Source organism: Staurois parvus, unplaced genomic scaffold (assembly GCF_062004578.1).
Source record: "Staurois parvus isolate SC_StPar_1 unplaced genomic scaffold, SC_StPar_1.0 ptg000505l, whole genome shotgun sequence".
NCBI lineage: Eukaryota > Metazoa > Chordata > Amphibia > Anura > Ranidae > Staurois > Staurois parvus.
The window spans coordinates 3,956,381-3,982,047 of record NW_028318301.1 but is presented as its reverse complement, the minus strand read 5'-3'; the positions used below and the strand labels follow the sequence as shown (position 1 = coordinate 3,982,047).

The 25,667-nt window shown below is 42.8% G+C and overlaps 1 protein-coding gene across 4 annotated transcripts in view; it reads right to left on the bottom strand.

The window, feature by feature from the left end:
• Positions 1-25,667, bottom strand: part of PC (pyruvate carboxylase) — a 1,112,699-nt gene that overhangs the window by 143,604 nt on the left and 943,428 nt on the right. For all 4 annotated transcript variants that reach the window (XM_089689964.1, XM_089689966.1, XM_089689965.1 and 1 more), the window contains one exon: positions 16,645-16,827. In XM_089689964.1, coding sequence (XP_089546090.1) covers positions 16,645-16,827 — 183 coding nt within the window. The remainder of the gene's footprint in view (positions 1-16,644; positions 16,828-25,667) is intronic.

Genomic DNA, 25,667 nt, shown 5'->3' with positions numbered 1-25,667 from the left:
CTCCCACATTTGGCAAAAAAGACTTTCACATGTTCAGTTGGGGTCAGCTTTTGCAGGTAGTGAATGGACATGCAGGTGGCAACTGCAACCTCCTGCAAGGTGGTCACCTGTGTTTGTTCTGAATAACAGGCTGGACTGTCAAATAGCGGGTACTTTCTTGCTAGGCAGAGTTTCTTCATGTGCTTGAATGCTGGCCAGCTAGAGCTGCATGACCAGCTCTACCAGCTATGAATTTTAGAGCCTGTGCACAAGGCACTCTGTCCTTTTAAATGTCAGTTTTTACCATTAAAACAGCATTTACCAGCTGTAGTGTACTCCACATCCAAGCATGGAATATAAAGTTTAGGGATCACCAGTGCAGTCGTATACCAGCTGAAATACTGGAGCATCAGACCAAAACTGGATATATGAGTTCAAGATCATTTTAATTGTTGGTAGGTCCAATAAAAACATCTCAAGCATTTTTGGGGGCAATACCTCTCCCCCTTCATCACAGTTACAAGAACAAGCATAAAACATAATGAAAATTATGAAAAATTATGTCTAGGTATGCACATAAATATACTGTATACTACAAAATCTAGATCATCACATAACCAACAAACTTGTCACATGGACTTCTGTTGTCTCTATTGAATTAGAGAATGTTAAAAGACATTGTACAAACAATCACCATAGTAAAACATCCAATAAATAACATGGATATATGATGTAAACATTTGAATGGAGCTGCCAGTTAGTCCAATTTCAATAGCCTGGTTTTCTAATGTTTTTTAACACTTATATTTTAGAGCTAATAAGTCTTAGTCCAGCAGCTTTTCTTTTAGCGTTTTTATTATTTATGTCAGTAGCTAATTAGCTTTTATTTCAACAGCTTGGTTTCTTAGTGTTTTGTGATTAATCATTCTAGTTTAAGGTTAGGGACCCAGAGCCTTAGGAATGTTTCCCAAAGAGAAAGGCTTAAGTAGGAATTCCAAGAGTTTCCTGAATATAACCCCCCTCCTTCAGGTAAGTTAACCTCTATTGGGCTATACTCCCCTATAAAAAGAAGAAAAACTGCATTGCACCAATATGTACCGCTGGACATAAATGCAGAGCTAAAGATGTGCAAGGTGACAAGCAGCGCAGAAAATTTTGCACAGCATTGTTGAGTTATTATAAAGTGCAGAGCACTATTCAAACAAAAGAAACTGCATTGGAAATGCAACTTCCCTGCTTGCTCTTATCATACACATTAAATAATGCAGCGAGAGTTGGAGTGAGGCCATCGTTATGGAACCTGACTAGAGCATGGGGGTGCTGACTCTCAGACTAGAAAAGCAATGAATTATTCAGAACTCTGAGCAGAACTGCAATTATTTTTGAATTCATAATTACCCTGTTAAATTCATCCATCTGAACACTGAAAGGATGCTTAAAGCCATTTAGATAATCTGTATCATACAAACACAGCATGTGCAGTATTGTATAAAAAAAACATGATTTACTGTTAAATAGTACTATACAGATCCCCGTATTTATGTATATGGGCAATTTAGAGCAAAGTCTCTTCCAGTGCTTAAACTATGAAAGATACTTTTGCAACAATGTGTGCAATATGTAAAACATCACAGTATCAATACTAAATATAAAATATTGTATTAACTTGTCAAACAAAAGAATGCTTTATACAAGCTTTACAAACAGAAACATGATAATCATCATCGAACAACATACATATAGAAGCGCTCCCAAATACAATAAGTAAAAAATGACATAAAATAAGCATCTATCACACATAAACTCAATAAAATGAATAAATAAAGCCTTTGGTATCAGAATTGATTATTGAAATGACAACACCACAGTCTGCATCTGACAAATTTCACCCCTCCTACTGGGCATCCTCAGAGGTATAGGCTATACCTCTGAGGACACCCAGTAGGAGGGGTGAACCATGGTGATGTAATTTCCGGTGTTTGGAGCACACGGTGGTGTGTTGCTTCCCAAGCCGGTGTTTATGCAGGGTTTTTTTCTCTGGAAACACACTATTTGTATGCCTTCCACCATTCTTTGCATGTGCATACTCCATATCACATTACCATATCGGGATGATTGAGGGTGACAAGTACAGCTTAACCCAGGAGGACTACAAGACTCAGCAGACCTTCTCTTGCCCCACCAAAGGGTGATTGACTCTTGTTTCATTATAAGAGTCCAATACAGCTGGTGAGTGAGTGGGGACACTGGTGGGGAGCACACAGCATGAATCACGCATTGTTTGTGGAAGAAGCACGTGCACTATTTCAATAATTAATTCTGATACCAAGGACTTTATTTATTCATTTTATTGAGTTTATCTGTGATGGATGTTTAGTTTATATTATTTTTCACTTTTTGTATTTGGGCAGCGTTTTTATATGTATGTTGTTCAAGTAATGAAGGTTATACCTTTGTAGAAACAGCAGCCTCCAAATTCACTTTTAATTGGATCATATCACAGGGTTGATTGGCATACACAATTTGTTTATATAATTTGTCCTGGGCTCAGGTTAACTACTACATAGCACATGATAATCACCATATCTGAGGAAACAAATTCCTGTTCACACTTCTGCTCTTGAAATCCTTTGGAGTTACACAGTGGTCTCTAAAATCATGAATACACATGCAATGGGCATACTGTAACACTTGTTAAGTATGTCTTAAGTGTGACTTGTACTATTCATTCCTACAGACCTGAGAGCATATCAGTACAGACAAATTGCAGTATGTGCAATTTTAAAAAATACACTGCACTGTAGCAATTGTGTAACCGAATTCTATTTTACTATTTCTGTGGAAGGTGCATGAATTAAACCACAGGAAGCATAAGTATGAACAGGTTTATAGTAGATGCCCATCATTTGAATACCCAGCAACTAGCGATGCATTCTACACAAACATGGAAAAATGTTGCCATACTAAGTTCTGTTTCTATCTCACCTGTCTTGACTAGTACTGCCTTTCTGATATACACTGATCAGCCATAACTTTATGACCACCCACCTAATATTGAGTAGATCCCCATTTGCCACCAAAACAGCTCTGACCTGCTGAGGCCTAAAAGCCACTAGACCTCTGAAAGTATGCTGTGGTATCTGCCACCAAGCTGACAGTAGCAGATCATTTACAGTGCCTTGAAAAATAATTTGTACCCCTTGAAAGTTTCCACATTTTGTCATGTTACAACCAAAAACATAAATGTATTTTATTATGATTTTATGTGATAGACCAACACAAAGTGGCACATAATTGTGAAGTGGAAGGAAAATTATAAATGGTTTTCAAAATTTTTTACAAATAAATATCTGAAAAATGTGGCGTGCATTTGTATTCAGTCCTCCTGAGTCAATAGTTTGTAGAACCAGCTTTCGCTGCAATTACAGCTGCAAGTCTTTTTGGGGATGTCTCTACCAGCTTTTCACATCTAGAGAGTGACATTTTTGCTCATTCTTCTTTGCAAAATACCTCAAGCTCTGTCAGATTGGATGGAGAGCATCTGTGAACAGCAAATTTCAAGTCTTGCCACAGATTCTCAATTGTATTTAGGACTGGACTTTCTAACACATGAATAGGCTTTGACCTAAACAATTCCATTTTAGCTCTGGTTGTATGTTGTATGTTTAGGGTCATTGTCCTGCTGGAAGGTGAACCTCCACCCCAGTTTCAAGTCTTTTACAGACTCTAACAGATTTCCCTATATTTTACTCCATCCATTTTCCCATCAACTCTGATCAGCTTCCCTTCTGAAGAAAAGCATCCCCACAACATGATGCTGTCACCACCATGTTTCACGGTGGGGATGGTGTGTTCAGGGTGATGTGCAGTGTTAGTTTTTTGTGACACACAGCCTTTTGCTTTTAAGCCAAAAAGTTAAATTTTCTCGCAAACTGCAAACGGGACTTCTTATGGCTTTCTTTCAACAACGGCTTTCTTCTACATCTAAGCCTTACATCACCAAGTGCAATGCAAAGCGTTTGATACAGTGGTGTAAAGCACACCACCACTGGACTCTACAGCAGTGGAGATGTGTTCTCTGGAGTGACGAATCACACTTCTCTGGCAATCCGATGGACGTGTCTGGGTTTGGCGGTTCCCAGGAGAATGCTACTTGCCTGACTGTATTGTGCCAAGTGTAAAGCTTGGTGGAGGGGGGATTATGGTGTGGAGATGTTTTTCAGGGGTTGGGCTTGGCCCCTTGGTTCCAGTGAAGGGAACTCTTAAGGCATCATCATGCAAAGACATTTTAGACAATTTCATGCTCCCAACTTTGGGGGAACAGTTTGGGGATGGCCCCTTCCTGTTTCAACATGACTGCGCACCAGTGCACAAAGCAAGGTCCATAAAGACATGGATGAGTGAGCTTGGGGTGGAGGAACTTGACTGGCCTGCACAGGGTCCTGAGCTCAACCCAACAGAACACCTTTGGGATGAAGTGGAGCGGAGACTGCGAGCCAGGCCTTCTCGTCCGACATCAGTGCCTGACCACACAAATGCGCTTTTGGAAGAATGGTCAAACATTCCCATAGACACACTACTAAACCTTGTGGACAGCCTTCCCAGAAGAGTTAAAGCTGCTATAGCTGCAAAGGGTGGGCTAAATCAATATTGAACCCTATGGACTAAGACTGGGATGCCATGTTTATGTGCTTGTAAAGACAGGAGTTCCAATACTTTTGGCAACATAGTGTATATACTGTATATGGACTTTAGGGAGCAAGACAAAAGGATACAGGGGAGAAGTGGTGTTTTTTTTTATTTGCCGAACTTTTCAATCATGTTATAACTCTTATGATTTACAAATTGTTTTTGTGATTAATTTTTTTTTTTACCTTTCTGGGATTATATTGATACTGCCATTATTTACAGTTGGCATATACACTTGTTTTAAGAAAACACATAATGAGATTTGAGTACAGGGTGATTGTTTGAGTCTCAGGAAGGTTTTTATTCCTTGTTGGTTGATTTCATTGATATATTTACTGGTGACTCCTCCACCCATTTGTAAAGACTAACATTTTGGGAAAATTGAGCATGTTGAAAGAAAAATTCTTTACGCAGATATGGAGTCCGTGAGACCCAAAACTCCCATGTATGAGCACAAGAGCTGAACATGATGCAAAACTTCTTGGATGGGAGAAACATTTTGGCCAGTCAAGTGGCCTGGACAAGACCCAAGTACCCCAGGTGGAAACTTAGGACAGAAAACAATTTTCAGAGGTTGCAAGGCCAACCAAATTCCTTCAGGGTCCAGATGGACAGTGGGAGACTTAATTCCAAGCACCCAGCTATCCAGATCCCTCCCTAGTCTCAATAAGGCCAGATACAGCAATTACTTTGGTAAATAGCCAAGGGAAAGATGCAAAGCTGAAAAAAGGGCCACAAAACCAGCATAGGTCCTCCCCATCCCAAAGATAAGGAACTGCTGGTGGCTTGGGAAAATTTGTACATACAAGTAAGTGTCCTTGAAGTCATTTGAGTCTAACATGTCCCCTTGATGAAGAGAGGACACCACCAATTGAACAGATTCCTCCCTAAGTTTGCACACAACCACAAAATAGTTGAGTCCTCTGAGGTCCAGGATAAGTGGAGCTCCATTCTTCTTTGGTACACTGAACAGGTTTAATGCAATACTTTGAAAGTTTTTTAAGGGGGAATCCTGCACTAGAGGGCTCTGTAACACCAATGCAAATTTGCCAACCTTTAAGATATAAGATGAAGATTGGAGGGAATAAACAGCTCTGATAAATGGAACAGGAATTATAGGGCATTCAAGTCAAACTGTGACTTAATTTCATATAAAAAAGGGATAGTAGTTTGGCAGTATTACATGCAGTAGTAAGTGGTAAGTGTGTCCTAATACTGATAGGTGGCGCACATGTCGCAGGCCAGTCCAGAGACTGTTAATCAAGATGGCAGACAAAAGTGTTAGTGCATGCATGGAACAGCGTGTGCTGATGAAGTTTCTTATGAACAAAGGCGTAAAACCCATGGATATCTACAGAAGACTTCAAGCACACTAAAGTGATGAGATGCTGGTCAGCCTCAGGAAAACATTTGAATGGTGTAAATGTTTCAAATATGGCTGGCCATCTATCTGTCAGTGACAATCCTGGCCATGGTGGTTCCCATCCCACAGGAGTCATTCCTGTGAACATTCAGCGCGTGGACCATCTGATCCTGGATAATCAACATTTAACCTGTCCTGAAATTGCAAAAGAGACTTTCTATGGTCAGCATTTCTGCACTGATGATGAAGCAAAGCAGGCTGTTCTAGGATGGTTCATGCATACTGACAAATCTTTCTGTGCTGAAGCTGTCCAGGCATTAGTTAAATGCTGCGATAAGTTTATAAATATAGTAGGGAAGCATGTAGAAAAATGAATGCAGTTGCCACTTCTGTGTTCTTTTATTATATAAACTCAAAAGTCCCGGTATCTTACATCTGTAGACCACCAGCTCACAACCCACTTTCCTGATATGCATGTCAACCAGATGTCCATGAAGGAAGGAAGACATCCCCTTATCTGGAGAAGAACATGTGTGGGTAAATGTTCAAGCAAAAAATGTCTTCCTTGGGCTTGGCAAGTTACGACTGTCAAGGAAATATGGTGTCTTAGAAAGGAGATGATTTTGAGACCCAGGCTACATTGTCTGTTGTCTCTTGTAAATGAAAAATTCATTTTTGAGTGGAGAAGAAAGGACCTGATTTCAGACATGCAGTCTGAGGGTGAAAAGTAGGTGTGTCCCCTGGAAATTATTAATGATCCCATTCAGTGTTGATCCAAACAGGGACTCCCCAGAAAAGGGAAGCTAATCAACAGGGTTTCCTGTATAAAAGAAGTCCTGCCTTCCAGAACCAAGACTGAAAAACTGGTGAGTATATATGTTTTCCTACAACCACCATCTGTTTGCCAGATAGAAAAAATTGCTTCTTTATCTGCAAAACAAGATCAAAGCTTGTGAAGAACTATCTAAAATCTGTTTAACAAGGAATCCATTGCTGTGCCATGATCTTATAATTAGAGATGAGCGAATTATTCAAAAATTTGGTTCAGCTGATTCGCCGAATTCGCGGAAAAGGTTCGCTTCGAGCCGAATATATTCGCTGCGAATTTAACTTATAAAAAGGGTGTTTCTAGGCTTCAGAGAGCCTTTATATTAGTGCAGAACACTGTACCTTTAATTTAAATGCCCTTGGAGTCTGCTGGGGAAGAGAAATAATACTGTCAGTCAGTATGACATGCAGATGAGTGCCGTCGATCTTAGAATCACCGCACACTTCACTCATTTGGGCAGTCACGGGGCCAAAACCAGAGTGTGGAGCCACAGTGTGGCGGTGGAGGCAGCAGCAATGGGAGGCCATACAGCACCCTATGACAAAATGGAACCCACCAGCAGTGTGAGGAGACCTGAAAGTGGCACATGGCAGAGTGTGGCGATGGAGACAGCAGCAATGGGAGGCCGTACAGGGACCCATGACACACTCTGGACCTGGCAGCAGCATGAGGAGGCGGTACAGGGGCCCATGACAGATTACGGGCCTGGCAGCAGCATGAGGAGTCGGTACGGGGGCCCATGGCAGATTACGGGCCTGGCAGCAGCATGAGGAGGCGGTACAGGGGCCCATGGCAGAGTGGCGGAGCGTAAGCAGCTAAAATTGAAGGCCATACAGAGGCCTATGTTAAAAATTCCCCCCAGCAGCAGCATGGGGAGACGACTATCAAGAGTCCAATGGCAGAGTGGCGGAGCAGAAGCAGCTTCAATTGAAGGCCATACACAGGCCTAGGTTAAAAAGCGGAAGCCGTCAGCAGCGTGAGCAGACGACAGAGACACATGGCGCAGGGTGGCGGTGGATGCAGCAGTATTCGGAAGCCAAACACAGGCCTCGGTTAAAAAGCGGAAGCCGTCAGCAGCATGAGCAGACGACAGAGACACATGGCGCAGGGTGGCGGCGGATGCAGCAGTATTCGGAAGCCAAACACAGGCCTCGGTTAAAAAGCGGAAGCCGTCAGCAGCGTGAGCAGACGACAGAGGCACATGGCGCAGGGTGGCGGTGGAGGCAGCAGCAATGGAAGGCCATACAGCACCCTATCACAAAATGGAACCCACCAACAGTGTAAGGAGACCTGAAAGTGGCACATGGCGCAGGGTGGCGGTGGAGGCAGCAGTATTCGGAAGCCATACACAGGCCTAGGTTAAAAAGCGGAAGCCATCAGCAGCGTGAGCAGACGACAGAGACACATGGCGCAGGGTGGCGGTGGATGCAGCAGTATTCGGAAGCCAAACACAGGCCTCGGTTAAAAAGCGGAAGCCGTCAGCAGCGTGAGCAGACGACAGAGGCACATGGCGCAGGGTGGCGGTGGAGGCAGCAGTATTCGGAAGCCATACACAGGCCTAGGTTTAAAACTGGAACCCAGCAGCATGAGCAGACGACAAAGACACACATGGCAGAGGATGGATCTGGCAGCAGTATGAGAAGGCGGTACAGGGGCCCGTGGCACAGTGTGGTGATGGGGGCTACAGCAACTGGATGCCAGAAAGTGGCCGATAGGGCTATATACTGCATGGAATTATAAAGTTGTAAAGACAGCGGCCTATAAGGCTATACACACTATAACAATCATGACTTGATTGACCATTGGCCTATAAGGCTATACACAGCATGAATATCATGACTTATTCTGAGAGTGGTTTGGAAGGCTATATACAAAAAGTAATTCATGGGCTGTCCGGACAGCGGACAATAAGTACATATATACAAATCAATTCATCAGCTGTCCAGCCAGCGGCCTCAAAGGCGACACATATAGAAAGCAATTCATGAGCTGTTCAGATAGCGGCCTCTAAGGCGACAGATATACAAAGCAATTCCCAAGGTGTTCAGGGAGCGGCCTGAACGGCTAGGTTATTAGGTCAGTTGTGTCAGGAACTGGTGGTTTGAAATCCAGACTAATCCACTCCTGATTCATTTTTACAAACGTGAGTCTCTCCACACTTTGGGTGGACAGTCGTGTCCTCCGCGGAGTTACAATACCTCCTGCCGCACTAAACACGCGCTCCGATGCCACGCTACTGGCCGGGCATGACAGCCTTTCAAGGGCAAATTCAGCTAGTTGGGGCCAAAGGTCAAGTTTCGTTGCCCAGTAGTCAAGGGGATTGTCTACCTCGGTTGGCAGGGTGCTGTCCAAGTAGGCCCAAGCTTGTTGTTTGAGGTCCTGCTCCAGGTCCACCTGATGCTGCTGCTGCTGCGGCTGGTTAGTAGTTTCCTCACTGCGCTGGTGAAGAAAGCTACTCATCATCGACTGCAGACTGAGGCAGCCGCTGCTGGTGGAGCTGCCACTGCTCCTACCACCCCACCCCTCCCCTGCTGCCATGGCAGCGGAACGCGAGCGCACAGGGCCCACAGTGTCTGAGGATGGACGTTGGCGCAGAAAGGCAGAGACCAACTGACTACATAGGTGGTTTTTATAGTACTTTATTTTGGCCTCCCTCTCAGCAGGTGTGAAAAAGGCCACCATTTTTGAACGGTAGCGAGGGTCCAACAAGGTGGACAGCCAAAAGTCATCCCTCTGTCTGATGGTTATTATTCGGCTGTCGCTACGCAAGCAACCGAGCATGCTATGGGCCATTTGTGCCAAGGAATGCGAGGGACTCCCTGCCTCCATCTCCACAGCATACTGCCACGGTGCGTCTGGGTCCTCTGTCTCCTCCTCCTCCTCTACCAGATGCTCCTGCTCCTCCACTCCTGTCCGCTGAGTGGAAAAACCACCCATTTCACTCAATAATTCCTGAGCACCAATGTCCTCCTCTACCTCCTCCTCTTCTTCCTGTCCTGCCCCCACAGGGGTCATGTGGCGTTGAGATCTGTGCGCCACGTCTACCGCACCCTGACCAGTCATTGTTAACAGCATTTGTTCCAGGACGTGCAACAGAGGAATGACGTCGTTCATCCCATAGTCCTGCCGACTCACGAATAGCGTGGCCTCCTCAAAGGGCCTGAGCAAGCGGCAGGTGTCACGCATGAGCTGCCAATGGCTGACATCTAAGTTACACAGGGGAGTACCTTTATCCGCTTGTAACATTAGGAAATCGGTGATGGCCTTTCGCTGTTCGTAAAGGCGGTCTAACATATGTAGGGTTGAATTCCACCTTGTTGCAACGTCGCAGATCAGGCGATGCTGTAGAATTCCGTTCTGCCGCTGCAGCTCAAGGAGGGTGTGCTTTGCGGTGTAGGAATGGCTGAAATGCATGCAAAGTTTACGTGACATTTTAAGGATGTCTTGCAGTGGGATGGTGGATTTTAGGAACCGCTTGACAACCAGATTGAACACGTGAGCCATGCATGGCGCATGGCACAACCTTCCTTGACACAGAGCAGACACCATGTTCTTTCCGTTGTCGGTCAACATGGTTCCGATTTTCAGTTTGCGCGGAGACAGCCATCTGTCGATTTCTCTGTTCATTACACTCAGAAGTTCCTCCCCTGTGTGACTACGTTCGCCAAGGCATACCAGGTGCAGCACAGCGTGACACCGTTGCGCCCTGCACATGTGATATGCGGGTCGGGTAATGGAACTTGGCACGGGGGTGGCGGCTGAGGACACGGCGGAAGAAGAGGTGGTAGAGGCGGACATCTTTGCTGGACCAAGGACGTGCAAACGTGGAGGCAAAAGCGGCGTGACCTGTCCAAGTTGCTGGTGCGGCTGTGCCGGCACCACGTTCACCCAGTGGGCCGTAAATGACATGTACTGTCCCTGACCGTAGTTACAGCTCCACACGTCGGCGCTGCCGTGCACTTTGGCAGAGACCGACATGCTCAAAGACTGGCCCACCATCTCTTCTACATGTGAATGCAGGGCTGGCACTGCCTTTTTGGCGAAGAAATGCCGGCTTGGCACTCTCCACCGCGGCTCGGCACAAGCCATCATTTCTTGGAAAGGTGCTGACTCCACCACTTGGAAAGGGAGGGACTGCAGCACCAGCAACTTGGACAGGAGGACATTCAGCTTCTGCACCGTCGGGTGCGTGCTCGCAAACTGTTGTCTCTTGGAAACAGATTCCAAGAAAGACTGCTGACGGAATCCGTGAAGAGGAGTAGCAGGAGAAGGAGCATCTGAACGAGCGGAAGATGCCAACGAGCGACAACTCCCCTCAGCAGAGGTGTTGGAGCCTTGACTGGCTGATAGAGGGAGATTGACGTCGGGTGACGGAGCAAGTAACGGAGCGGGGGCTGGGGCAGGCAGAACCGCCGTATCTTTATCACGGTTTTCCCAGGCCACCGAATGGCGATGCTGCATATGCTGACGCAACGCTGTAGTCCCAACATTGGCCCCCTGGCCACGCTTGACTTTCTGGCCACATAGTCGACATACGGCTACGTTTACTTCCTCAGGCGTCTTGACGAAAAATTGCCACACCGCCGAGTAGGAAACTTTGCCCCCGCTACTCCTCACTGGCTGACTGCTACTTCCTCCGTGCACACCGGCACCACTACTGGCCGTGGTGGTAGGCTGCAGTGGAGCTGGTGCTCTACTCCGTGGCCGTTTGGCTCCACTGACACTGCTGCGACCCTGCTGCCTCCTGGGCAACCCACCGACTGTTTTGCTCGCTGGCAAGCTGGCACCCTCTTCTCCTGATGATGCGGAAGCAATAGCCTGATGACGACGAGGCTGCCAAGTGCGATCAGCCTCATCATCATCAATTAGGGTCTCCGCGTCACTACTAGTCCCCTCGGCTGCGTGTGGGTCAGGAGACAGACCTGTCTCTATACCGGCTACCGAGCCACTCTCCTCGCCAGTACTTCTTCGCCTGGCTGCTGAAGAGGCGGATGTCTCCCCCCGTTCCTGACCACCCTCTGTTAGCTCTTCCTCACTGTACAGTGGGGCTGAGCCCACAGCATGCGATACTTCGCTTGGTGAGGGAACACCAAAGGACAGGGGCAGGTCGAGGACACGTGATTTCAGTGGGCTTGCTCCCGGGCCATGCCAACTAACGGTTGTGTCTGACGTACCCACCGACCGTTGGCTGTAGGTGTCAGAGGTGACCTGGGAAGAGGAAGACGACCGAGTCAACCAATCGATGACGGCAGGGTTGTCGGTGGAGACATGACCGCTGGATGACACCGGGAGCACTGGCCTCTGGCTGCGACTAGTGCTGCCTCGACCCCTTCCTCTGCTGCCACGTCTGCTCGCTCCTGAAACATTGCCTCCTCTGCCACTCCTCTGCGTGTTGTCTGACATACTCTTTAATTCAATAAGCACCCCAAAAATAAAACCGGATTTAACTCTTTGAACGTACAATAGTGGTTGTGAAGCAGAAAGTCAGTTTATTTAGCACAATCGGTCAATTGCAGCTTGCCGTTGGCTGGAAACTGTACGTTTATGTCACTGGAATGCACTAATCACCCAAAAAATATTACCGCCAGCCGGCGTGTAAATGGATTTAACTCTTTGAACGTACAATAGTGGTTGTGAAGCAGAAAGTCAGTTTATTTAGCACAATCGGTCAATTGCAGCTTGCTGTTGGCTGGAAACTGTACGTTTATGTCACTGGAATGCACTAATCACCCAAAAAATATTACCACCACCCGGCGTGTAAATGGATCTAACTCTTTGAACGTACAATAGTGGTTGTGAAGCAGAAAGTCAGTTTATTTAGCACAATCGGTCAATTGCAGCTTGCCGTTGGCTGGAAACTGTACGTTTATGTCACTGGAATGCACTAATCACCCAAAAAATATTACCGCCACCCGGCGTGTAAATGGATCTAACTCTTTGAACGTACAATAGTGGTTGTGAAGCAGAAAGTCAGTTTATTTAGCACAATCGGTCAATTGCAGCTTGCCGTTGGCTGGAAACTTTACGTTTCTGTCACTGGAATGCACTCATCACCCAAAAAATATTACCGCCAGCCGGCGTGTAAATGGATTTAACTCTTTGAACGTACAATAGTGGTTGTGAAGCAGAAAGTCAGTTTATTTAGCACAATCGGTCAATTGCAGCTTGCTGTTGGCTGGAAACTGTACGTTTATGTCACTGGAATGCACTAATCACCCAAAAAATATTACCGCCAGCCGGCGTGTAAATGGATTTAACTCTTTGAACGTACAATAGTGGTTGTGAAGCAGAAAGTCAGTTTATTTAGCACAATCGGTCAATTGCAGCTTGCCGTTGGCTGGAAACTGTACGTTTATGTCACTGGAATGCACTAATCACCCAAAAAATATTACCGCCACCCGGCGTGTAAATGGATCTAACTCTTTGAACGTACAATAGTGGTTGTGAAGCAGAAAGTCAGTTTATTTTGCACAATCGGCAAACTGCAGCACCAACTGTGCACGACAGCCACCAAAAAAAAAAATGGTGTATGTCACTTTAAATTTTCGATTCTTTGATAGCTGTGGCCCTAAGTAACGATTCTGTGTCCCTGAGTAACGATTCTGTGTCCCTGAGTAACGATTCTGTGTCCCTGAGTAACGATTCTGTGTCCCTGAGTAACGATTCTGTGTCCCTGAGTAACGATTCTGTGTCCCTGAGTAACGATTCTGTGTCCCTGAGTAACGATTCTGTGGCCCTGAGTAACGATTCTGTGGCCCTAAAGTCTCTGTGGCCCTAACTCTGTCCCTCAATACACAGAGGTCTGTCTCTCTTGAATGACCGGAGGCTAATGGAGAATTCTAAGATGGCCACGATTTATAGCTCCACCATTACACAGTGCTGGCTGGCTGGCTGCTGATTGGCTAATGCGATCACATGTCATGATTCATGACTCATGAATGCATTATGGGTCAGCGCGCCTTGTCTGCGCGCCTTCCCAGAGATCCCCGCCCCATCTTCTCTGTCCATTTTCTCCTGTCGCCACACATGTCGCCGCCATTTTTGGGAAAATTCGATTCGTGCATCCGAAGTTTGCTAATCTTCGGATTCGTCGCGAATAGAATTTTCCAAATCTTTTTTCCAAATCTTCGGAGCGAATTCCACTTCGTCATGTTCGATTCGCTCATCTCTACTTATAATCTTCTTTTAGCTCCCAGAGTGCCCACAAAAGAAAGGTGAACTGAATCAGTTTACAGCTTACATAAGCTGCGTGCCTGATTGTGACTTCTTTATTTCCTGTATGAGAAGAAGATCTGCCTTCCTGTACCAAGGCTGAAAAACAGGAGAGTAGCACCCATCTAATTCTTAGAGTCATTGGCTGTATACCCAGGAAGTATAACAACTTCCATTTTCTATTCTAACAGGTTGCTTTTTCTCCATCTGCAAAATAACCTTGGTCATTCTTATGCCTAGCATTGTTTCATCTCCAATAAACATGAAAGGAGTAGAGAACTCAGTCTAGCATATATCCTCCACCTGTAGCTGTACTGATGCAGAATCATGAGTCATTTTGATTTAAAGCATGTCTCACATTAATTCAAAATGTTCTAAGCACCTGTTAAAGCAGGTTGTTACAACAGCCCGGTGAAAATCGATTGATCATTTCAACTTCTTTATATAAGACTTGTTTTCAATTAGCACACAGTACATTTGTTTATAAAGCACTGTCTATGTCTGAGTTTGCAGAATCTTTGCTCATTAGAGATCAGTAACTTACTAGAGGAAGGAGGGAGGCAAGCTAGGATGCAAGCCCAGAGTTTACACTTTCAACACTAGATACTTTCAGCTGCCATTGTGCTCTGCTGGGCTTCTGGTATGTCAGCACACCTTTAGGGAGGAACAGGGTCCCTCCAAGCATATCTGCCCTTAATTCATCCACTGCTATATATGCTCCAACACAGGGGAATTTCATAGATTAGAACTAATGTGATACTTTTTTTATTTGCACTAACATACAATTATGAGGACAAGCTTTCAGGGAATGTCCCCTTCTTCAAGGTCCAGGCAGTACTACACAAAGTTTTAGCAGAATGTTAGAAGAGATGTGGGGGATGAGAAAAAAAAAAAAAGACTAGACACAGCAAAAGCAAAGACTAGGGGGGGGGGGGGCAAAACTCACAGAGGGAGTCATAAAGCTGTTGGATAATGATTGAGGAATCCCATGTCCAAATTAAGCCCGTTATCTCTTGTGTCAAATAGAATTATCATTCTTAGTTCAAAAGTTTTTCTTCCCTGAATAGATTTGAAATTTCCTTTAAGAACTAAAATTTTGAGGTCTCCCATAGTGTGGTCTGGTTGTGAGAAGTGGTGACCCACAGGTGTGCAAAAGTCATCTTCTTTATGTTCCTTGATGGTATGTCTGTGCAAATTGTATGTTAGTGCTAATAAAAAAAGTATCACGTCAGTACTCAATTGTTTCTGCCGCAAATGCACTAATACGGCTACAATCACCTCAAGCATAGATTAGAACTAGAACTCCTGTTTGTTAATTCAAATTGTAAGACAGTATAATTTTATATTTTGTTTGCTGGCTAGTTGTCAAGTGTGCTGATTCAGCACGTTGATGATGTCACTGCCACATTTAAAAGGTCATGTGTCTGTGTTTCCAAAAGCATTTGGCGCACACAAAATGAATTTATAAGCTTTGAAGCTACCAAGAAATATCTTTAATTGAAAGTTTTTGTGCCCATGAGTTCAGTTTTCACGTTTTCACAAATAAACCATCAACATCCCTTTGCTGTATTAATATTAGCTTATTAAATGTTTATCTCCATTATTTTCACTTTTCTAAAATTCACTTATTTGATCTCAAAGTATAATGAATCCCCTATAAAAAAAACAAAACAAGCAAAAAAAAAACAAGCAAAAAAACAAACAAACAAAAAACAACCACCATAATAATAATGGGACTGCACTTCACACAAAAATCCATTTAGAGGTGGCCTGGTCTGTGTAGTTAAAACAGCTCTATATTACCTTTTCACACAGTGTTTTTTTTTTAATTATGTAATACATTTGCATGTAACACGCAATAATAGATCCTTCAATTTTGTTAATAAGGAAGCACAATTATTGCATGCAAAACAAAAGAAAAAAAAAATACTTAGGGGAAGATTTACTAACACTGGTACACAAAGAATCTGGTTCAGCTGTGCATAGTAACTAAACCGCTAACTTCAGCTTGTTCAGTTAAGCTTTGACAATTAAAGGATAAGTTCACCTTTGGAACATGTTACATGTTTTTAAGGTGGAACATGTAACATGTTCCCATAGCCATGGCCGTAAATCCCCCCCCCTGACAAATCGTATATGGAGAAGTTTTCCCATACTATCTGTCAGATTTGAAAACAGCACGGCCCTGAGGGTTCCACCCACTTGGCTGTGTCACTCATTCACAATGTTCTGTGAATGAATGCTTACAAGTCCCGACAGCCTTAGCAGCGGTCAGCTTGTCGTTTTCAAAAATTACCTGCAAAAAAAAGTGCATTTATCATTTTTGTCCAAAAGGTGAATTTAGCCTTTAAACCTGGAAGCTGGTTTGATTCTACACCCAGCTGCACCAGATTTTTGGATTTTTGGTGCACTATTTTTAGTAAATCTCCCTCTTAGTATAAAACATCACTCAACTGAATTGAATACAGTAAAATAAAATTTTGGTGATTGCACTCTAAATTCCATTTTGTACTCTTAAATAAGACTGTTTGTGTCTAAGGTGATTTAGGACCAGGTTCCAGTGCTATCTTACCTTCACTCCACGGATTCGGAATTCTGCCAAAGCTCTACTCATCTTAGTGGCTGCCACTTGTTGATCTTTTGCATGGGCAATGACTTTGACAAGGAGAGAGTCATAATGGGGAGAGATGACAGCTCCTTGGAAGGCTGAGGCACTGTCCAATCGGATTCCCATTCCCTCACCACTTCGAAATACCTGAAAGAATAAAAATGACATAATAACCTTCAGAACAACATCATATGTATAGCCGTAACCATTATTGGCCTCCTCACTTCATACATACACAAACTCTAAACTAGTGTATTAAAACGTGTGTCCCTTGGCCCCTTAAGTTAGAAACCACTGCTGAATTCTGACAAGAATGAAAGCTGGACACCCCAAAAACAGATGTGAGAATACACAGGGCAGCTACGTTGTTTCAAAATTCATAAGTCAGTCATGAAATATTGTAGAATAGGATCTGTACCAAGTTCACTATATGGAACACTGATGTATTTATACATGTTGATCATACCCCCCTTAATATCCTCTTCTCAAGAGAGAATAAACTCAGTTCAGCTAATCTTTCCTCATAGCTGAGCACCTCTGTGCCTCTTATCAGCTTGATTGCCCTTCTCTGCACTTCTCCAGTTCCCTAATATCCTTTCCTGGTGCCCAAAACTAAACTGCATATTCTAGATGAGGTCTTACTAATGATTTGTACAGGGTCACAATTATGCCTCTCTCTCTATATCTCTTTTAATACAAGAAATGATTTTGCTTGCTTTCTAAACCACAGCTTGGCATTGCATGCTGTTTTTAAGTTTATGATCTACCAGACATCCCAGAGCCTTCTCCACCATTGATTCCCACAGTTGTACTCCCCCTTAGTATGTATGATCTGTGCATATTTTTAGTCCCTAAGTGCATAACTTTAAATTTATCAACATTAAATCTTATTTGCCACACTGTTGCTCAATCAAACAGGGCATTAGGGTTGGCTTGTAAGTTGGAGACATCCTGTAAGGACGTTATTCCACTGCACAGCTTGGTGTCATCTGCAAGCATTAAAATGGTACTTTAATCCCAGACCCTATATCGTTTATAAATATATTAAAAAATAAGGGTCCCAATACTGAACTTTGGGGTGCAACCCTAGACTATTCAGAGTATGAATGATTAAGCACTACTCTCTGAATACAGTCTTTTAGCCAGTCTTCTACCCACTTACAAACTGTATACTATGTCCACAACAACCTCTTTGCCTAAGGTTTAGCTCACCTACTCATAAAGAGAAATTGATTTGAGAATTTCTGTTTTTCATGAACCCACGCTATCTGTTGCTTAATTTGTTTTTTTTTAAAGCAAAAACTCATCTATGTGGTCTTTTATTGAACTCTCCAGTGTTTTCTCAACTATAAAAGTTAAGCTAACAGATCTATAATTACTTGGTAAAGACTTTGAACCCTTTTTAAATATAGGCACCACGTTGGCCTTACGCCAATCCAGTGGTACTATGCCAGTCATTAATGAGTCCCTAAAAATTAGAAACAATGTCTTTGAGATGACAGAGCTAAATTCTTTTAGGACCTGGTCCAGGTGCCTTATTCACCTTTATTCTGTTTAAATATTTCTGGACCATAGCAATTTTTAGCCATAGTGGTTCATTTGGGTTAATATCATCCCCATTATGGACATGAGCATCCCCATGCTCCTTTGTATACACAGAGCTGAAGAAGGTATTTAATTAATTTGCCTTCTCTTTTTCCCCAGTCACCCACTACAGATACATTTGTAAATGGCCTACATGCTCAGACCTGACCTTTTTACGATTAATATATTTGAAGAACTTCTTAGGGTTTGTTTTACAGTTTTTTGCAATCTGTTGTTTGTTTTTATTTTTGAGGCCTTGATTTCCTTTTTACTTATTCTGTCATATTTCTTATAACATTTAAACGATTATAGTGTTTCTTAATTTTTATATTTTTTAAACGCTCTTTTCTTATCATTTATAGTTTTTTTAACTTTGGCCATGAGCCACATAGGTTTTATTTTTAGCCTTTTAAACTTCTTACCCATGGGAATATATTTTTAGCTGTGCTCATCCCTTATATCTTGAAGCCTGTGCATGCTCTTATGCATGATCCCAGGGAGAGCTGCAGATCTACTAACATACGAAGAGGACATGTTATATGTCAGTGCTCTGTGAAGCTGATTATAAGGGCACTTCAGTGTAATTAGTGGAAAAACAACTCTTTTTTTCTGTGTGAAAAATAAATTACAGGGTCAATAGAGTAGAATTAAAGTTCCCATTGGATTTTTCCAAGGTGCCCCATGAAAAACTGGGACAGTTGTGCAAGGCTAAACATCATTCTACCTCATATTAATTTTGGACCTGGAAAGGTCTATAAGTATGTAAACATATAGAAAACAAACACCTGGCACTAAAAATATTATGTAAATCTGCTGAAGAAATAGGTCTCTTTCAGATAAGCGGTAAGGGTAGTAGTGGTAGAAACGGGCAGCCAAACCGCAGTTTTACCACTCAGACTGTAAAATAACAGCCAGATGGTGCTGTTCACATGCCATGACCATAGTGCACAGCAGCATAGCCACTGCATTTTTAACTTGAGCTGCAGAGTTTGACAAGAGATTGTCAAACTCACACTTGTGAGTTGAACCAGGTGGCAAGGAGGCAATATAACACCGCTTCAATGCCTATCAAATGCTCTCTGAAAAGCATTGTGACTGGAAGGAGAGCGTGAGATTGATATAGCAGAGATTTCTGCAGATCCTGACCTTGAATGAAGAACAGGAGGAAGGCTCCTAGGATTTGCAGGATGCAGATGCTAACACAGGAAGAACTTGGCTAGGGACAGCGAAAGGACTGGATGTGGCCCTGGGGCCAAAATCTGCCCAGGCCTGGTATAGAGGGAATAGAACACCTTGCAGGGTTTTACTTCTGCCTGTTCCCTTGTTGACCCCCCCCCACCCACCCTTTGTCTCCTATCTTCCAGTGATTAGACTGCAAGTTTTTAGCAAGGGGAGTGTCATCTGCAGTGACTTATCTGTGTCAGACATCTGTTAATACCACAAACTGCAAGTGCAACAGGATGTACAGGATTGTGTCATGTATAATGTCTGCACAAAGATGGTGAGAAAAGCACATGAAGGCAATGCCAGGTAGAGTGCTGCGATCTCTGTGAAAAGTAATAAATAACTAAGTATGCATTAAAATATTACTCAGAATGCACGCAGTTAACATGAAAAAATATATTTAATTTTAGATCCACTTTAATTTTGATGTGTACTGTTATTGAGATGCAGCAAGAGTGGCTCTCCAAAACCCTGACCCTCTTCCAGCTCTCTCTAAGAACTGGATAAAACTGTGTATTCAATGATAGGCCGTTAAAGTGATTGCAAATGTATTGTTTTTTTAAACAACAAAAGTGATACTTAGCTGCACTGTGCAATGGTTTTTTGCACAGAGCAGCCCTGACCATCCTTTTCTGGGGCCCCCCCACTGGCACTCCTGGCTCCTCCCCCCTTGTTATGGGTGAACTCGTGCAGGCTCAGTTCCAAGCTGTGCTCTGTGAGTTCATTGACACACACGCAGCAGTTCACCCCACCCACCGCTCTCTGGCTGTGATTAACAGCATTAGGAGTCAATGGCTCCCGCTGCTCCCTCCATGTCTATTTATTGAGAAGAGAGAGACACTGCTCTCAAGCAGAGCACTGGATCGAGATTGGTCTCAGGTAAGTATGGGGGGGGGCTGCACATAGATTTTTTTTTTACTTAAATGCAGTGACTGCATTAAGCTAAAAAAAAAAACCTTCTACCTTTAAAACAAACAACAACAAAAAAAAGATATACAAAACTAGCCTCCAAGGCAGATGAAAGTGGCAAGTGTCGTTTTTCTTTAAATGTATTCACTCTTAAAGTTCTGTTATAACAGAGCTGCACTTTAAGATACATTATTTAAATGCTAAGTACCTTACCTTACATACCTTTCAATGCCTGCAGATTTCTTAGACACTAAGAAGAAATATTTTACAAGACAATAAAGGAGAAGATCTGTTTCCACAAGGTAGCACTCTCCAGATGCAGTTTGTCAAAGTCTGATACTTTAACAAGAGCATGAGATTTATGAATACTGAACCTAAGGCTTTTCAAACATGGCTGGCCCAGGTTAAGGAAACAATACGACAAGACTGAACATCACAGATAAGGCTGGCATTGTACTGCTTTAGTAATAGAACAGGTACTAGAGAACAGGGAGAAACTAATTACATACTTAGCTGTTCATTTTCACATTCTGATTATAGGTTTTAATTACAACCCAATAAAATTTGGGTATTTCAAGTTGCAACATACATATGGTTTAATAAGATGAATACCCGGACAAAAAAAAAAATTCTCCATGTGTAGTCCTTAAATATACATTGACTTTATCCGTAAAACGATATTAAGTCCAAAAGCAAACACTTATTATATTGCAGCTTACCAATGCTTAGATGTGGTGACTGCAATAGTTTTTTTTATTTTTTTCTGGTGAGCCAGCCAGTAAGTTTGTTGCTTTTCAACAGTACAAGCGGTCCTGCAGAAGTAGCAGTTACAGGGATGCAACAAACCGTTTACCACTGAAAAGGGGGTTTAAAACGATCAGCTTTAATTTATGTAAAAACTGTATCCCAAATGGGGAAAAAAAATGTTTACTGTAACTGTTTATAAAGTGTTAGCTAAAGTTTGTTTAAAAATAATTTGTTAGTCCATCTAACACTAACCTACCCCTAGATTAACAATGCTCCTGTCCAAAGATGCCCCTGTGCTCCTGTGTGTTCCTGGTGAGATCAGCAGGTGTAAAAAGAGGGGGGGGGGAGCCTAAAAAAAAGAAAACTAATGCAGTCACCACATATAATGACTGGTAAGCTGCAATATAATACATTTTTGGGCTTAATACCACTAAGTTATAAGTCACTTGTTAATATTGATTATTTTGTTGATCCTGATAGTTCTCCATTTAGTGGTATATAAAATAGCAGTATATATATATATATATATATATATATATATATATATACACACACACTGTATATATTAATACATTTTTTTTTTGTAAATATACAGATAGAAAAATAGGTAGGGGACTTGACTGCAATCATAACATTTAGTTAACAGCCATAATTTTACAAATGGGTTGCAGGTCAAAGAAGAGGTCATATTAGACCAATATAGACACTCTTTGGTTACAATTTTGTGTCTATCCAGGTGCCTTATCTATTTCTCTAAGCTCTGTTGAAGGGAGAGTGTTGCTGCTCCTGAAATACTTTGGCTGTTATAGGATCACATTAGTGTTTTTATGTGATCAAATTTTGAACCAGTAAAAGCATCTTACTATGCTCTAGCGAGCAGGGCCCTCCGAATATTAATTTGTATTATAATTGTACTGTTTGCCTTTATGTTGTAAAGCGCTGCGTAAATTGTGGGCGCTATATAAATCCTGTATAATAATAACAATACACTGCAGTGTCTGGGAGGGGGAACATGTGAGGCACAATGGAAGGAGAACTTTTCTCACTCAGGGAAGGGAAGATAAAATTGAATTTTTGACATCCTAGAAAAATCCATTTTCTGGAGTACAGTGCAGGACATAGGCTTCTTTAAATACCAACAACTGGGTTATTTGCAACTACTCTCAGGTGACTGGACAGTGGCTGGGACATTGCTCATTTCTGAATCAAGAAATAGGGAGATCATGTGTCCTGTACTGTACTTCTAGAAATAGATTTTACTAACAAGCCAAGAATCCCAATTTCCTGATCATACAGTTCAGGACACAGGCTATTTTAAATCCTTACAACGGATGTCCAAAAGCAATCCAAATGAGGAACAGCCAGTATTTAGCAACAAAGCCAACAGGCCCACATAACTAAACAATTAAATAAGGCTTGAAACCTTAGATAGCAGCCTGTAGCACCTTTTCCTCAAAGCTGGTGTCAGAAGATGTTTGAACATCCACGTGGTAAAACAGAGGCTAGGATGGCAGCCTTGCAATCTAGGAAACAGGTGCCTGGCTCTGAAAAGCCCATGAACCACTAACAGATATGGTAGAATGTGCCCCTGACAGGAAATGGAGGCAAAACACAGGGTTTAGACTAAAGAGATATATATATATGGGCACCCAAGGATAAATGTTTAAAGGGCTTTTGCCCTGATTTACCACTTAGCTGCAGGAATGATGGGGATTTAACCCCTTTTTGGCTCTGCCCTCTGCAGTGGGCATATGCCCACAAGGATCTTCAGAGAATGTGCTCTGGTGTTGCATTACGTTCAAGGAAAGCACCCTAGAGCATGATTCAGTGCTGTAGCAACATTACAGGTGGGCCCTGAGTCTTCCATGTGGCAGGGTCTGGTTATAGTCCTGCCAAGGCTCTGCTGAAGAGTTAACCAATTTACAAGCTGCAGAAAAGTTGCAGTTGCTATGGCACAGCCAAGCCTTGATAGAAATATCACCATTGAATAACACTCCAAAGACCTGTTGGTAAGTTAATTATCTCCTGTCTAAATTGGCCCTTGGATGTGTATGTATGAAAGTGAGATAGGGACCTTAGACTGTAAGTTCATTGAGGGCAGGGACTGATGAGCATGTACTGTATACATGTAAAGTGCTGCTTAAATTGTCAGTGCTATATAAATACATAAATGAAAAGACAAGGAAAAACCTCCATAACATTAGTTTCTCACAGTAGAAAGAAGATGTCCATCACCTAAAGACACTAGCAAAAAATTAGGCTAGTTGAGAGTGGAAGAGGCTGCATGAGGAAAACCCCAGAAGCTTTTTTTGCCAGTGTCTAATCACCTGTCCTGTACAATTAGTTTACTTTATGAGGCTTGTGTACGAGGGCTGAAAACTCATGGGGCCCCCGGGCAATAGGGGATCATGGGGCCCCTGTGTGCTCGCCCACACTTAAACCACACCCAAAAAAGCCTATGAAATGTACCAGGGGCATCTCATGGGGCCCCCTACTGACCCCGGGCAGTGCCCGAGTTCCCAAATGGTCAGTCCGCCCCTGCTTGTGTATCACATAGTAACGGGATTCTTAGAATACAAGATTTATAGTATATAGCACAACAGTTTGTACAATGCTTTACAAAATGGAGAGGGACACAATAGCTACAATGCAATTTAATACAAGAGTAATCAGAGGACCCTGCTTGTTACAGTTTACAATCTAAAACAGGGATAGGCAACCTTTGAGAGGTGGAGATCAACCATGACAGCATAGAAGAGAGCAAAGATCACTGGGTTGCTGCTGCCTTTTATGTTTGTTAACTAGCAAGCCCCCAGAGGTCAGTAGTGGGTTGGGCAGAGTACAGAGGTCAGTAGGATGTAGGGCAATGTACAGATGTCTATAGTAGGTAGTACAGTGTTCAGAGGTCAGTAGGTGGTAAGGTGGTGTACAGAGGTCAGTAGTAGGTAGGGCATTGTACAGAAATTAATAGGGCAGATGACAGGAGTGAACAGGACAGGGGTCAGCAGGGCAAAGGACAGGGGATCAACAGGGCAAATCACACGCTGTGGGGTGGGGAATGCTTTTGCCTAGAATTGGATTGAGTGCTTCCAATCTTAAGGGCTTAGATGACAAGATGCCTGAGCTCATCCTTTCTCTGCACTGCTCTGCCAATAAGTGGGCAAGAAGAGCACTTACAAGTCAGAAGGGCAGGGACTCTATCGAGATCTACCTGTCACCTGCCCGTGGTTGACAGGTAAATCACGATTGATGGGTTGCCGACCTCTGATATTAAAGATTTGGTATTTTTTTAGACTGTCATACAGGAGCCTTTAATTTGACTTTATCAGGAGCCCAATGCAAACCAAATATGTAACAATATGATTGACATAATGATCATTTTAATGGAATAAACCTATTTCTTTTTAAATCTACTGCATTAAATAGGTTAAAGCACTACTTTTGTCAAAAATAAATGACTAGTTTTGGTAGACAATCTAATCCAATGAATCCAAACCAATATTTTTCTTTGTTTTGTTTAGCAACTGTTTTCAAGTTTAGGATCATTTTAACCACTTGCCCTCCAGAGGATTTATTCCCTTTCCTGACCAAGACATATTTTGCGATACAATGCTGCGTTACTTTAACTGACAACTGTGTGGTCATGCAACGCTGCACCCAAATATAATTAATGTCCTTTTTTTCCCCACAAATGAAGCTTTCTTTTGGTGGTATTTGATTACCTGTGCATTTTTTATTTTTTGCTCTATAAAAAAAAAAAAAAGACTGACTATTTTGAAAAAAAAAAACAATATTTTTAACTTTGTTATAAAACATATCTAGTAAAAAAATCAAATTTCGTCATAAATTTACGCCAAAATATATTCTGCTACATGTCTTTGCTAAAAAAAATCCCAATACACGTAAATTAACTGTTATACGTGAAAGTTATAGCATCTACAAAAGGTGGTATATATACTGGAATTTTTTTTTTAATACTACTAATGGTGGCGATCAGCAACTCATAGCGGGACTGCGGCAGTCATTCTGACACTGGGGGGGAACTGACTAATTGTCACTGACATCTGCACACTAATACAGTGATCAGTGCTAATAAAAAGCACTGACACTGTACTTACGACACTGGGCAGGAAGGAGTTAACATCTGGGGCAATGAAAGGGTTAACTGTGTGTTGTGTTTTACTGTGTAAACACCCTGCTTTGTATTGCTCTGCTATGCAGAGCAATACAAAGCAGCTTGCTGGAGCTGACAGGGGAGAGATCTGTATTGTTTACATATATGCCTGAACTCTGTCACTGTTACTCGGCGATCGCAGTCTGCCGGCAGGGAATCTCTGGCTGGGACCCGATAATCAACAGCCGGAAATACAATATCACGTATATATACGTGATCTTCCGCAGCCCTGCCATCCTGTAGCAGTAGTTCTGCTATAGGGCGGTTGGGAAGTGGTTAATAAATAACTTATGTGGCCAATTGAATTTTTGTTACTTGTTTTGCAAGCATAAGATAAATATCTGTACAT